Raw genomic sequence first — 13,672 nt, 5'->3', positions numbered from 1 at the left:
ATTCATTCATTTACTCTTTTGGCTTGAGCGTGAGAATCTTTGCCTGTCCACCCCTGAATCTGAGCAGTTTCCAGTGGTTTAAAAAGGAGTAACGAACCCCCTTCCCATTTTGTATTAGCCCAAGCCGGTGGTTATGGGAGTGAGCCTTGCTCAAATGCACACCCTGCGCATGTGGGGGTGTTGCTGTTGAGCCTGCACAAGCCCTGCTTACGGGCCACGACGTAGCTTTTCCAAGATGCACCTCTGCAAAGACAGAGCTACAAGGAAAGATTGCGAAAAGTTGGGAGCAACCCCTGTGTATGTTGACATGTTGACAGCTCACATGTTGAGCTGGCTTTGGGGGTAGGAAAGGAAGGAGTGAGTCAATAAGGGGGGACTTGCAGACAAGAGTTCAAACTCGAGGTGGTAGGAGGAATGAGAAAGAAACTCCCCATAGCCCCACCTTGATTTTGTTTAGTATCAGATGGGGCCCAGAGAAACTTGGCCAGCTTTTCAAGACTCTGTTATTCTACCTTGCCCCAATATAGAGAATGCCTGGAGTCCCTGCCTTACCTGTTCCTTGACCTTGCCTGCTTCGAAGGGGTGGTATAATCTTGATAGTCTCTCAAAGTTTCTCTTGGCTCCATCTACTGCTAAGTGAGATCAAGGCGGGGTTATCTTGAGTTTCTTTCTCACTCTTTCCTCTTTCTTAGGACTTAAGGCTTACTCATCCCTTCCCCATCCTCTACATTCCTTTACTCCCCCCCCCCGAGCTCTTCTAGAAATTACTCTTCTATCTGCTCAAAAGCTGCTGTTGCTCACCCTGTTCGAACTCTCATGAGCCTGCAAATATACCATCCCTGATTTCAGTCTATGAGCAGAAAGCCAGTGAGGACACACAGTGGAACCACAACTAATGTGGACGTGGCTCTCTAACCAGCTCATTCTTCAGAGAAAATAAATCAGTAAGTCAACTCCCTTAAAGGGACAGTGTGTACAAAGACTAATTGGTTAGTGTTAACCTTGCTTGTTGTCATTTTTTTGTCATTTAGTGTGTGGTTAATTTGTGGGCCAACTGAGAAATTGGGCTAATTCAGGAACCAGATCCAGCAAGTTGTACAAATGCAGCAGGGCTTCAGGAAGGACTGCTGCTCCTTCAACAAACTCCACCGTGTCTGCAAGACCTGAATCCATGCTACTGCCTCTTCTGATCTGCTGACGGCTGCATCATCCTGCCCAAATTCTGCTCCAAAGGAAGCTTGCTGGAATTGCAACCCATTGATGTCAAGGGGTGTGAAGCCACCTCCCATTCTTTCCACAAGCCCTGGGTCTGCCCATCCTTTGGTGGAGCATGGCTTGTGAAGATGCGTCCAGACTCAGTTGGTTTGGTTCATGAGAACTGGTTGCTTGGTAATGTTTCTTTCCAGGTGGGGTGCCTTTCCGGTCTGCAGTTGGCGAGATGTGGATTGGCAGGGCAAAGGGACAGAGGCCCAGCCCCACTCAAGGTGCCTGGAAGTGCCAGTCTTGAAGTATCTGCGACCCACCACCCATGGAGCCAAGCAGGAGGAGGAACGACCTAGCTGGGGAAGCCATCTCTGAGAGCGTTGGTCTTCTGGCCACGCTTCCAGTTTCTCGCTGGCCCCGCCCTTCAGGCACTATTTGTCGTCTAAGATAGACAACACCCCCAGATAAGTGGGGTTCGGTGCCTCCATTCCTGTTCTATGTGCCAAGCAGAGAAATCAGCCCTCTTACAGAGTTTTCCATAATTCATGCCTGAATGTTATAAATAGAAAAGGAATGGTTTAAACATTTATGTCCTGCTTTCTGTGAACAAGTCACATTCAAGAGAGCTTCTAGTGCCTGCAGACATTTATCTAGCAAAGTTCTAACAACCAAATACAGCAACCTGAAGAAAAACGTGCATTCTCCTCTTCTGTTATCTCAGCTGGTGCAGATTCTGGTCCTTGAAGCTGGGGCGCTTGGAAAACCCACAACGGTTGATTTTCAGTTCACTGGCAAGTGACTAATTGGAGCCAGCTGGCTACAACTAATTCCTCGCTCCTCCCAAATTAAACACGGGTGCTTCGGCCAAAATGAGATAACGTTAGGGTAAGTCAGGCTGCAGCACTCGGCAGGATCTCCGAACGGAAGGGACAGATTTGGCTCCCCAACGATACACTTTTGGCTTCCATTTCACACACACACTCACACTTTAGGACTCTAGCTTGACTGCTGAGGCAGCCTGGCCCGATCAGGAGTCCTTCTGGCATGTTGAAAGCCATTTCCCATCATTCCCCAGCCAGCACGGCCACAGGTTGTTGAAGGATTGTGGGAAATAAGCTCTAGCCGAGTGTGTTTCAAGCCTGGGAGAAGCTGGGATCACCAACTGTGCCACCAAAATTTCACAGGGCAGGATGGGGAAGGGACGCTGGCCTGAATATTAGAAGCAACCCATCGGCTGCGTGCTCTAAACCCCACCTTTGCTGTTTCCAAATGTATTTTTCAAACTGTTGAAAAGCTTTATCAGTGTTTTGCCATATGCAGAGCGGACCTTGGACAACCAGAAGAAAAGAACAAAGGCAAATCTTAGCCAGCGAACAATTTAAAAATTAGACTAGCACCAAAAAAAAAAGTCTAATTTCATTCCGAGGCCCTTTGAGAGGTGACCTTGTTTACGAAAGGAATTTCTAAACATTTTAAAAGCCGACTGGAGAAATTGATGGAAGAGGTGACCCAGCAGCGTGCCATATGGCAGGGCTGAGCTGAACAGTGGGAGGGGGTCGCTATCTCCGTGTCATCTTTATGCTCTGTGGCTGGAGACCGTCAGCAATGGGACACCATTTCCACCGTAGGCTGGAAAGAGGCTTTGGAGCAGCTTAAAAACGATCTTCAATGTATGTAAACAATCGAGGACATCAGATGCCACCATGAAGTGGCTTGTCGTTTGCAAAAGCTGGGGGATTCTGGGAGTTCATGTCCACACATCTTAAAAGTGGCCAATTTTGAGAAGCACTGATCTAGAGCAGGGTTCCTCAACCTTGGCGACTTGAAGATGTGTGGACTTCAACTCCCAGCATTCCCCAGCCAGCCTGGCTAGCTGGGGAATGCTGGGAGTTGAAGTCCACACATCTTCAAGTCGCCAAGGTTGAGGAACCCTGATCTAAAGAATGCTTGCTTGGATGTTAATGCTGCCAAAAATCAAGGAAATTGCTTCAGAGAAAAAAAATGCATAGGATGGGAGGATTAAAATGAATTATACGTTGGTTCACTTTCAGAAACAGAAAAGGCCCTCTGTTCTTGAGCGGAACCAGACTCTTCCTGTTCATCGATGAGCCGCTGAAATGAAAGCAAGGGCATTTGGGGTTAATTTTCCTCTTGCATCCAATAAGTCTTTGCAGTATTGAAGCCTTCATTAAAATGGATCCTGTGTTCCACAGGGCCGATAAAATGCAGTTGTTATTCTGCAAGATTAGATGCACGTCAGCCCAGAGTGGGTGGGCCAGGGTGGGTTTTCTGGCTGAAACTGGCTTGCAGAGTAGTTAGCAAAAAAGCAGGCAGAAGCCTCGGGGGAAAAAAAGCCATTCAAAGTCGTTTCTGTGACTTTGAACGGAGGCGTAATTCAAAGGGGGAATTTAACACTTGTTCTTTCTGGTTGTTTTTCTCCATGACCTTGAAAAAGTCACATGGATGAAATCAGACCCCAGATGGGTTCATTTTCTAACCGTCTTGTTTGGTTGGACTTTTTGAACCAGGGTTCTCCAGGTGTGTTTAGGCTACAATTCCCCTAAATCAAGGGATGGTCCATGAGAACTGTAGGCCAACACAATTGGAGATCATCCGGTTGGAACAAGGCCTAGTGATTGAAGTTGGTCATTCCATCACTTCCCACCACCAAAGACGCCACAGTTGCACCAGACATTATGAAGATATTTTATTGGCTTTCTAAAGCACAATGGAGTTTCAAAATACTCTTTCCAAATACACAGTATGTACAAAAAACATCAGGAACATGCACAGCACTTTTGGAAGTTCAACATGTCCTACTGGAAAATTGGACTCTGAGCTTCCAAAATCCCTTTTCTCCTCTGTTTCTTCACATCTCCTCCCAGTTCTTTTCTAGACAGTTAGTTCTTCAGACGCGGTAGTAGTAGCGCAGCTCCCAAGTTATTTTTGGAGAAAAGCTTTTTTTTTGCAGGGGGGGAATGCCTTCCCAGCAGGGGGTTTGAAAAGCTGAAAGCTGAAGTTTAAAAAGGGGATCTTCCCAGCCTCACAGATCTCTAGTCCAGATGGTTGGTGAGACCACAGATGAAAAGATGCAATTTAGCTTGTGAACTTTTCAAATCTGTATTTCAGTTGGAACTCAAGTACAGTGATTCTGGACAGCCTTTTGTGTTGCTGTGCTGAGATTTGCCTGTTATGAAATGCTTCTGTCAGCATATTTGCAGGACTCGGAGAGAATAATGTCAGTTCCAGTTTGTGACAGTGATTTCACCCTTTTGGTCGGATGATCCAGGCCTCGGTGCCCTCGTGTGTCCCTGAATCAAATGCCCTTGAAACACTGGTATTCTTCTTGCTATGGAGAATGGAAACACCCTTTGCAAGAAGAAGCTATAGGGTCTACTTTTTAAAGACTATTTTTGCCTAGATTGTAGCAAAATACATTTAAAATACTGTAATGTTTGCATCTTAGCACTTTTGGATCCAGAACGGTTTTACTGTTTGACAAATTGACGATCTGCCTCAGGCAGCTGAATTGGGGTAGCAATTTGTTGACCTTTTAGTTTATTATTATGTCTTGAAGCCATAGAGGGGGCAAACCCAACACGGGCTGGATTTTCTCCCCTAACTACAACACTTTGGGTCATTTCTCTTTGGATTGGGACAAGACAACTGCTGAAACGTTTCTGGAATCAACCACTGACGTTCAAGAAGGGTGCAGGAGAGAGAGAGGGAGGGAGAGAGGGAGGGAGGGAGAGAGGGGAAAGAAAGGTTTTTTTGGGAGTGGGTGGGGGGGATATTTTGTTCCCAAGAAAATCAGTCCATCAGTTCTTACATTCCGGTTATATGCAAAGATGGGAGCGTGCTCCAAACACTTGGGCTTTGCAAAGGGACAGATCTTAGGTCAGAAGCTTGTATCCAAGAGAGATGGAAAGAAGTTGTAGGATGGTGAGAAGGAATGAACTGGCTTGGGCCACAGAGACCGAACTGTGTGGATCTTTTGTCCACTGGTGGGAAGATGCAAAATTATGGTGGACTGTAGTGGTGTTGAGGTGGAGGTGAACATCAGAAGGGTTGCTGTGAAGAGTTGGCTTGTGGGGGCTGCTGGTTGGCTGGGAGACGGAGGATGACATGGAAGTGACCAACTCTGGAAGGAAAAATGGAAGCAAGATAAGCAGAGTCCTTTTGCTAGTAGAGACTTGGAGAAGTGGGGAGGCCTAGTTCCGGTGATGCCAACCCAAACACCTTTGGGAAACCCTCACCTCCCAGCAGGGATGTTCACAAGGAATGGTTAAAAAAGTCAAGTTGAGGTGAGCTGAAAGCTCTGCCTGGTTTTTAGGTGCAATGGAGTTTCAATGCACTGTCACTCCTGCCATATTGACTTTTTGATCACCCCCTGTGGACACCCCCGTCTCCCAGGCTTTCTTGGGGAAGGACAGCAATGCAGCACAGAGCACAAGTTTTGTGTACTGCCCTGAGCATCTGCAGAGTTTGAGGCAGGATGCTAAGAGTTGCAGTTAACAGCCAGAGCCATGGTTGGCCTGCTTTTGCACAACACACTGAATTCGTTCACTGAATTCATTCATATTCTAGCTTTGTTCAGTGCTTTGAACCCTAACCTAACCAAACTGGCTGGGGAGCCACAAAACCAAACCATAGTTGCAAATATCAATATTTTTGCAAGCAGTTTTTCCTAGGGAGGAGGAAGCTGCTAAAATTACCTCCTTCCAGGATCTTGGTCCGCAGCAGGGTGGTCCCATTGACAAAGGAGACAAAGGCCCTGTTTTGAAACAAACAAGCAGAAAAGAACGTGATGGAGAAAAGGAGGGAAGCTGGATCCCTAGAAAGTCGATCTTCTTTTTACACAGGAAAGCAAGAACAACTGTTTAATTTCAGTTTCAATGTGTAGCTTCCTATTGTGCTGGGTGTACAACTCCCAGAATTGGAAGATACCAGAATGAGGCAGAAAGGCTTAGAAGAGCAAGCTTGATCATAACCAATATTCAGTTATTTGTCGCCCTCTTTACAAGGCATCCCCTGGTGATCAGAACCGTAGCATAAAAATGCTGATGAATCATAGGAAGAATAAAATAATTCTGTAGCTGGCAGGTGGTGTAAGCTAGTCTTTGATGCAGGTTTTGTCACGTTTGGCACTCGCTGAGTCTCTGATTTGGCTCTTGCCAGGAGGAGGAGTTCAGATTTCGGCAACGGCCTTCTGGCGTGTGAAGTGCTGTTCCTAGAGCTTCCCCTGAAACCACCTTTGCCTCGTGGAACTGGTGATGGAATCCCAGCACGTGACAGGCAAAATTCTCCACCTCCCAAAAAACAGACGGCGCTAACTGAAAATAGGGGGCCATGCATGCCTTTCTCAGACGAGCACTGAGCAACTGGATCAGGCCATTACCACCTGATTATCAACTTAAACCCTTAATTTTGATGGCTTCTCATCTGAGAAATAATTCTTTTCTCATACACAAAACATGTTCCTTTGCCTTTCTAATCTCGCTCATCTGTTAGGGCGCTCCTCGAATTAATTTAGCATGCTTGGTGAAAGACCTAAAAGTCATAGAAATCAAGGAGGCTGTTTAATTCAGCCCCCTGCGGGTCGCTAAAGCTACGGTACGTCTATCAAGCGGGGATTGGGCTTCTCCCTTCAGTCATTTAGGAAGGGAGGGTGCAGCACCCTCTACCAGGGGGCTGAATGAAAAAAAACAGGTAGATCCTCCAAGATGTTGGGTAACCTGAATGGCCAGCCCTAGGAAGCTGAAAAGAAGCACCTGAAGAGGCCACGTGCCTGTCCTCAGCTTCTGCTCTTCTGAGATATACTTCCCTGGTAAATGGAAGTTCTATTTAGCTCTTGGGGCTGAAAAACCTGTCTCCATTTTTTAAAGTTGACACTTGGGTCATTACCTTTCAGTCTAACCTTCCCCCTAGGATTGTGGCGAAGATAAAAAGTATGTGTGTGTGCGCGCACACAAGAAGGCATGCCTGTGTGAATCCCTGGAAGGAAGAGCGGGTGCACACTGAAGAGTAAGCTGCAAGGTCCTCGGAGCTGCTCCTTCTCTGGGATACCTCCTCCTAGCAATCCATCCGGGACCTCACCTTATTTGTGCGGATCCAGCGCTGGGAGCCCTTGGGGAACGCCAGCGTATCTGGGTGCCAGGGCCAGAGAAGTTTTTCTGCATCACGCTCTCCGTGGCACTGCAGTGGATCGTTTGGTGTTCCTCTTCCCACGAGCCCCCAGAACTGTTCTCAGGAGGCACAATTTGCAAGATAACCGAGGTGGCCTTCTCTGCTCCGGTGACAGATACTGGAGAGCAAAGGAGAAAGCAAAGGGTACTTTTGTTTGGGAGAAAAAGCAAAAGGGCCCTGGGGTGGTGAGACGCCGGGGGGGGAAATTCCAGGAGGTCTCAAGCCAGGCTGGGTCCGGACTTCCAGCATTCCTGTCTGTGGGCTGCATCTGACTCATAAGGTGCGGCTAATCTCAGGTTGCGTTTCGATGGGACGCGGCTGGCATAAAAGAGCGGGTTGCGAAATGGGGAAAACACCCGTATGAACCAATACGCTGAACGTTTCGTTAGCTGGCCTCCGTGTTCAGCTCCTGCGGCAGGGATCTGAGACAGCGGGCCTGCCTTGGTGGAGGCCGAATGGTCTGGACCCCCCCCCCCATTATTCTAATCTTACAGTTCTCTTCTGGATGAGAAGGAACCTTTAGGAAGGCTTTGAACTGATAGAACGTAGAATTGTCCTCCCTCACCAAAATGTGGTCTGTAAATCCTGCGTCAGTTCAGTCTCCTCTTTAACCATCATATGGCAAAAGCTGGCCTGTCCCCTCTCCTACTGTTTCCTTGGCCTGAACTGAAATTGCAGCCCTTGGGGGGGGTCAGAGAAGACCCCCATTGCTTCCAGCATTCTCCTGCTTTGGAAATTGGTAAGGGTTCCTGCAGTCCGGCGTGGAACACTTATCCAGCCACCCGTTCAGAAATGTGGGATGGGTCTGCAGAGATCCTCTGAGCTTGTCGCCTTGCAAGGGGTGAAATAACTCTGGCCTGTTTCATAGGTCCAGGCCAAGAAACTGCCTCTCCCTGAGGTTGTGACAGGAGGCGTTGGCCCCCAAGTCTTGCAGTGCCCGTGGTAAAAGAGAGGTCCCGCTCATGACCGTTTTTTAAGGAGGGCAGGAACTGGAGAAGTCTCTCTCATTCTTTGGAAAAGGGCATTGCAACTCTCCGTCGCTGGTGGGGTTCAGCTGTGGGTTGGAGGCTCTGCTGGGCTCCTGGCTGAAGAGGTCTATGAGGGTTCAGCAGCCCAGTGGATAGTTGAACAAAACCCTTTGGGCTCAGCTCTCAAGTGGGGTTGAACATGATGCTCCCCACTGATATGAGGTCAGCCCTTCAAGGTAGTCTAGACAGGAGTACCAACACCATCCTTATTGTAAAGTTACAGCAACAGAATCTTGCAAGTCTGAAAGCCCTTCTCCCCTTCCTCACTTTTCCTCCCCCAAAAACTAGGGAGAGTCCCTTCTGAGACGCTTTCTGCACCCCCACCCCTCAGAAGTCTCTTTTCTGAGATGCTGTCTGGGCTGCAGCTCTTCCTCCTGTCTCCCAAGGTTCTTCTCACATCCCATTACACACGGGCCACACCCAGGGGCATCTGCGAGAGGAGTGTGTGTCAAAAAAGTCAAGATGGCAGCTGTGATTGGGTGGTTGGAGGCTTGTCTGACCCTCTTTGTGGACCTCTCTCTTTAGACCCAGTGGTTGTGCTGGGTTGGAAGATGGATTGCATCTTCCTTTCTCCTCAGCTGGATTTTCTGTTAGAAAGCTACTCATCGAGAACTGCACGGCAAGGGAGGACTAATTCCTAAAGCATTTTTCCCGGGAAAAACTTTTCTAAACCACATGCTGTTCTTCTTTACCACCACAAACCTGCAATGTGGGTCATCCATAATTCCTCATTTTACAGATTGTGCAATGAATCCTGCGCTGCCAGAGACCCATTGCTTCAATTGTCCTCTCCTGTTTCCAGCCTGAATGGCAATGCCTCTGGGAAGAAGCCCTGTTGCTCCCTTCCCTGCTGGGGTCAAGTAATAGCATACATCAAACTCCACTTGGAGCAACCTAATTTCTGGAAGGTTCTTCTAAAAATCGGAACGAGCGTTCTATCAATTCTGTGGGCGTCTGCTGGAATCAGAAGGCGGATACTCATTTGGAGAGCTGAAATTTGGCGAGAGACAGCCTGGAACTCCGCACACCAGAGAACAAAGCCAAGGCGCGTTTTGCAGCATCCAGGTGGGACCTGCCGGGTGCACGTACCTGTATAGATGGCCCCAGGCTCATAATAAAGAGGATCCACATCCAGCCGGAAGGAGCCTTGTGCCACCGTCTTCCTGACAATCTCGCAAGGGGGCTGTTGGGAGTAAGCTGGCAAAACCAGCGATGCCCCAAGGAAGAAGAGCTGCATCGTGAGCTTGAGCCAAGCCATCTCTCACGTTTTCTCCCTCCCTTTCCTCTGGCTTCCTGCTCCTCCGCAAGGTTCACCTGGTCTGCCCTTGAGATCTACGGAAGGACGGCCGCTGGACAAGCTCTTATATCCTCTGGAGGTTGCACATTCTTTCCCTTTCACACCCTCCCTGGTGGGAGGTTTCAGAGTGGTGACACATTTGGGATGCTCTTCCTTCTTTGCCGCTGCTAAACGAAACCCAAGTGACCTACGGGGTGTGGGACCACTGCAGGTTATGTTATCATGACTTAGATTGCCTGCGAGGCGTTGTCTTTAGAGAGGAGAAGAAGAGCTTCCTCTGTTGTCATCCAAGCAACTGAGCTGGTTTTCTCCACAAGTTTCTATTTTTGTGTCCTTATCTGGATCTGCATCTCCGGAGTGCAAGAACTTCAAGAGATGCCTGCAGATCTCTCAGGCAATCCAGCATTTTATGGTCTCTCCCCAGGGAAGTGGAGAATGTTTGCCAGGCAAAGTAGCCATAGGATATTGTGGGAGAAGGGCTGGGTTAGTTTGGGGCAGGAGTCCAGTAGCCCCTTTTCCAATTAGCACATTTTATGGAAAGGCAACCCTCCCCACCCTTCCCCACAGCTGTCCCTGGAAGGTTCACGTGCTTTGGGGTTTCTAGTCTCACCCCTCCCTGGACCAAATGGCAGCCAGCATTTCTGAAGGTGGAGATTCCACCGTCACGAAGGGGAGCCTTTCAGGCATGTTGAAAACGCACACCCTGCTGCCAGGGGAAGAACAGATAACAGCCCCGAAGGCCTTAAATAAAGGCATTCCTTGAATCAGGCAATTCCGATAAAATAATCTCCCTCTGGGTTAAAAGCCAACCAGGAAAGACAATGTGTGAATGTCTCACTGCGCAAGAAGTTATTTGAACAGGACATTCTGTTTCCAGCATTCGGCCTTCTGAAAGGTGACGACTCAAGGTGACAACTCGGCTTGCTTCGTGCCTCGCTTCATACCTCTGAGACTCTGCTGCTTTCGATTGCCCTCCAGCTCCCATCAAGTCCAACATGGGAGTTGTAGTCCAGAAATGTCCAGGCATTGAGTTGCAGAAGGCTGGACCGGCCCAACATGCTGGACGGCTGCCAAGTTGGCTTGACCAGGCTGATTTTCAAATGTTGCGGGGCCTTTGGGAAATAATCTTAGTCCATAAAGGCAACCCTTTATGGACTTTTTGCTGAAAATGGGAAAAAATGAACTCATGATTTATGGGTTTCATGATTAGAAAGGGTAGAATATGAAAAGAAGGGAGCCATGATGTAACCTCAGAGAGAAAGAGAATAAAATATACATGCATTTATAGCTGCTATAAAGAAAATCAGAAGCTGTTTCTTTACATCTCTTTTTCTTTCTTTCTTTCTTTCTTTCTTTCTTTCTTTCTTTCTTTCTTTCTTTCTTTCTTTCTTTCTTTCTTTCTTTCTCTCTCTCTCTCTCTCTCTCTCTCTTTCTTTCTTTCTTTCGTTTCTATTGACTTATCACTTTTACTTTTCTTTATTTCTTTTTTCTTTAATTTTGTTTTGTTTCTAACTTGTATAAAACTTCTTTAATAAAATATGTTTTTTTTAAAAAAGGAAATAATCTTAGTCAGTCAATGGGACTTGCCTATGGATAAAGACCATGCTTTTCCAGGAGGACGTCTAACTTAAATCCAATCTTAAATGCAAAGAGATGTTGCTCGAGGCTTGCAGGTGTGTGCAAGGCCTTAGGACATTTTTTCAAAATTAAAGTAGCATCCGTGTGTTCATACATGCATTCGGTTCCTTTCTCCTGTCCCGAGTTTCATAAGATTTGCAAGCACAAAAGCCTTGGATTTCTTTTTAAGACTGCATCAAATGGGACATTCTTTCTTGCATTCTGAGAGATACGTTGATCCCACGTCCTACAGCGCAGGCTCACTGGAATTCATTTTCTGAACAGAAGCCCTTCTGCCCTTTCTCCATCCAGATCAGCGTGGCTGTTTGTTCTTTTAGGTATGAGATTATTTGCTGCCTGAAATCTAACAGATTTGGCTTGCAGAATTTATTGCAAAATAGAATGCAGTAAAAAAAAAAAAATTAAAATAGTGAAATCCAAAATCCATTTCCCCAAATTAGGTACTACAATTAATGAGCTACAATTTATCTGGGTTAGGGTGCCACTGATTATAACTAATCCCCATGATAGCAAATATGAGAGTAATCAGAAGTTCTTTTTTTAGAATTATAAAGTGTTGAATGTTAGGGGTTTTTTTGTTTTACTATTGTAAGATTTCCCTCCCCAGGTATTATCAAAATACATTCTCTACCAAAGAAATGCAGTTCCCTCACTGGCTCCTCCATTTTTTTGGTTCCCTGCGCTGCTCTTGCGTAAAAGAAGCTGTGCTGCTTATGAATATTCCATAGCTTCCGGCTGAGAAACTGGAACATGCTTGAAATTTCCATGACGTCACAGCAGCTCAGGCGTGGGCTGGATGGATGTCGGATGGCAGCAACGAAACCAGCGAGTGTCTGGGTGCCGGATCCTGTCCTTCCCAAAAGCAGGTTCGGCTTTGAAATATGCAAAAATAAAACCCAAGTTTTGGGGCAGATTTTCTGATCTGGGTGCAGATGGCTTGGCAGGCAGCTCCTCCCAAACCAGTAGCCTATTGTGTTTTTCACCGTGATTTCCTCCCAGGTGCAATTTCAACCCCCCCTCCCCCTGTTCTTTGAGGTGGATCATTAACTTTTGCTTGCTCCAGGTTATTTTTGCCCTCTGCCAAGGGCCAGTTGATGACATACAGCTGAGTCTCTGCTCTGCCCCCAGGGACAGGTTGCACCATCTCAGGTGAGGCAAGAGCAGAGAAGACACCTTACCCACTCCCGGTGGAAACCCTGCTGCATCTACATTCCCGCTCTCAAGTAGGCAGGCACTCGACTTTCTGGCTTCCCGGTCCTTCAGCTCAAAAGCCATTTAGGCTTGAGTGTGCACTGACTCAGTGCAGTCCCAGAGAACAGGTAGCCCAGGGCCTTCATGGGGGGAAGCCTTGAGTTCCATAGGGGAGGTGAATTGGGAGTCCACACCTGCTCCAGGGGGGAAACAAAGCATCAACTGGCCCTTTTCAGTAGTCCGTTTGCTTCCCTTTTGGAGCAAACTTCCCCACGCTAGTACAACAAACCTGGGGTAAGCTGTAGGGCACAGAAGAAGTGGAAGAAATGCAAAGGTTTGCTTTCCTTCCTTTCTTTGGGACTTCTGTTGGACCATGTCTTGGTAAGCTAGCCTGGGGAATAACTTCCCAGCTGCTTGCATATACATAGCAGTTTCTTCTACACCAGGATGCCAAACTTCCATCTGATGATTGTCCCCACCCCAGAAAACTTGCTCTGCCATTTCTGTTTGGTTGGATTTAGAACAAACAAATCCTGTAGAGCAGTAGAATGGGAGGAAGTGGAAATAGAAAAGTATGGATTTTAGCATTGATTACCCATTTCATTAAGATGTTCTTGATTAGATGGTAATGGGGATTTAACTTGCCATTTTTCATATTTTATTAATTTTATCTTGCTCTGGAGAGATAACAATGCAATGCAAAGTTGGGTGGGAATGGCTAGATGGATAAGACCAAAGGAAAGCCTTATCTTTTTGGGATTCAATCAATTAATCAATCAGTAAGGCAATCAGGCATAAATTTCTTGGTTTTTAGACATAACTGGTGTTAAATGCAGCTTGCAATTACAATTACAGTACAGTATATGAGGGGTATTTTTATGTGGGGTAGAAAGGATTGCCCCCAGCTCTAACAGCCAGGCTCAGGAATCCACAGAGGTAGAGAGATTTAGGGAATCACTCCTGATAAAAAGGCCAAATGAAGTCACTGAAACAGAATCTGCATTGATCAAATACTAAACAAGAGGAAAGGAAAGGGTCAAGGTCGTTTCCTGGTGATTTCCCGGGCAGTCCATGGATTATGGTCATGGTTCCCTATTGCCTTCTCCCAGGGTGCTTTTTCTGATTTCCT

The 13,672-nt window shown here is 47.0% G+C and overlaps 1 protein-coding gene across 1 annotated transcript; it reads right to left on the bottom strand.

Annotated features, from left to right (window-relative positions):
* Nucleotides 1-3,926: 3,926 nt before the first annotated feature.
* LOC103051782 (uncharacterized) lies at nucleotides 3,927-9,725 on the bottom strand. The gene is made up of 4 exons (XM_007422620.3): nucleotides 9,507-9,725; nucleotides 7,300-7,507; nucleotides 5,919-5,977; nucleotides 3,927-5,344 (listed from the first exon to the last, which is right to left on the bottom strand). Exons 1-4 carry the CDS (start codon nucleotides 9,673-9,675, stop codon nucleotides 5,097-5,099), a joined length of 684 nt encoding a protein of 227 aa, XP_007422682.1. The 5' UTR covers nucleotides 9,676-9,725; the 3' UTR covers nucleotides 3,927-5,096.
* Nucleotides 9,726-13,672: the final 3,947 nt, after the last annotated feature.

This window comes from Python bivittatus, unplaced genomic scaffold (assembly GCF_059951505.1).
Source record: "Python bivittatus isolate LINGU-HERP-01145 unplaced genomic scaffold, Pbiv_v1 ctg000320_np1212, whole genome shotgun sequence".
In the NCBI taxonomy this organism is placed as follows: domain Eukaryota; kingdom Metazoa; phylum Chordata; class Lepidosauria; order Squamata; family Pythonidae; genus Python; species Python bivittatus.
This window is presented reverse-complemented; position numbering and strand designations above follow the sequence as displayed.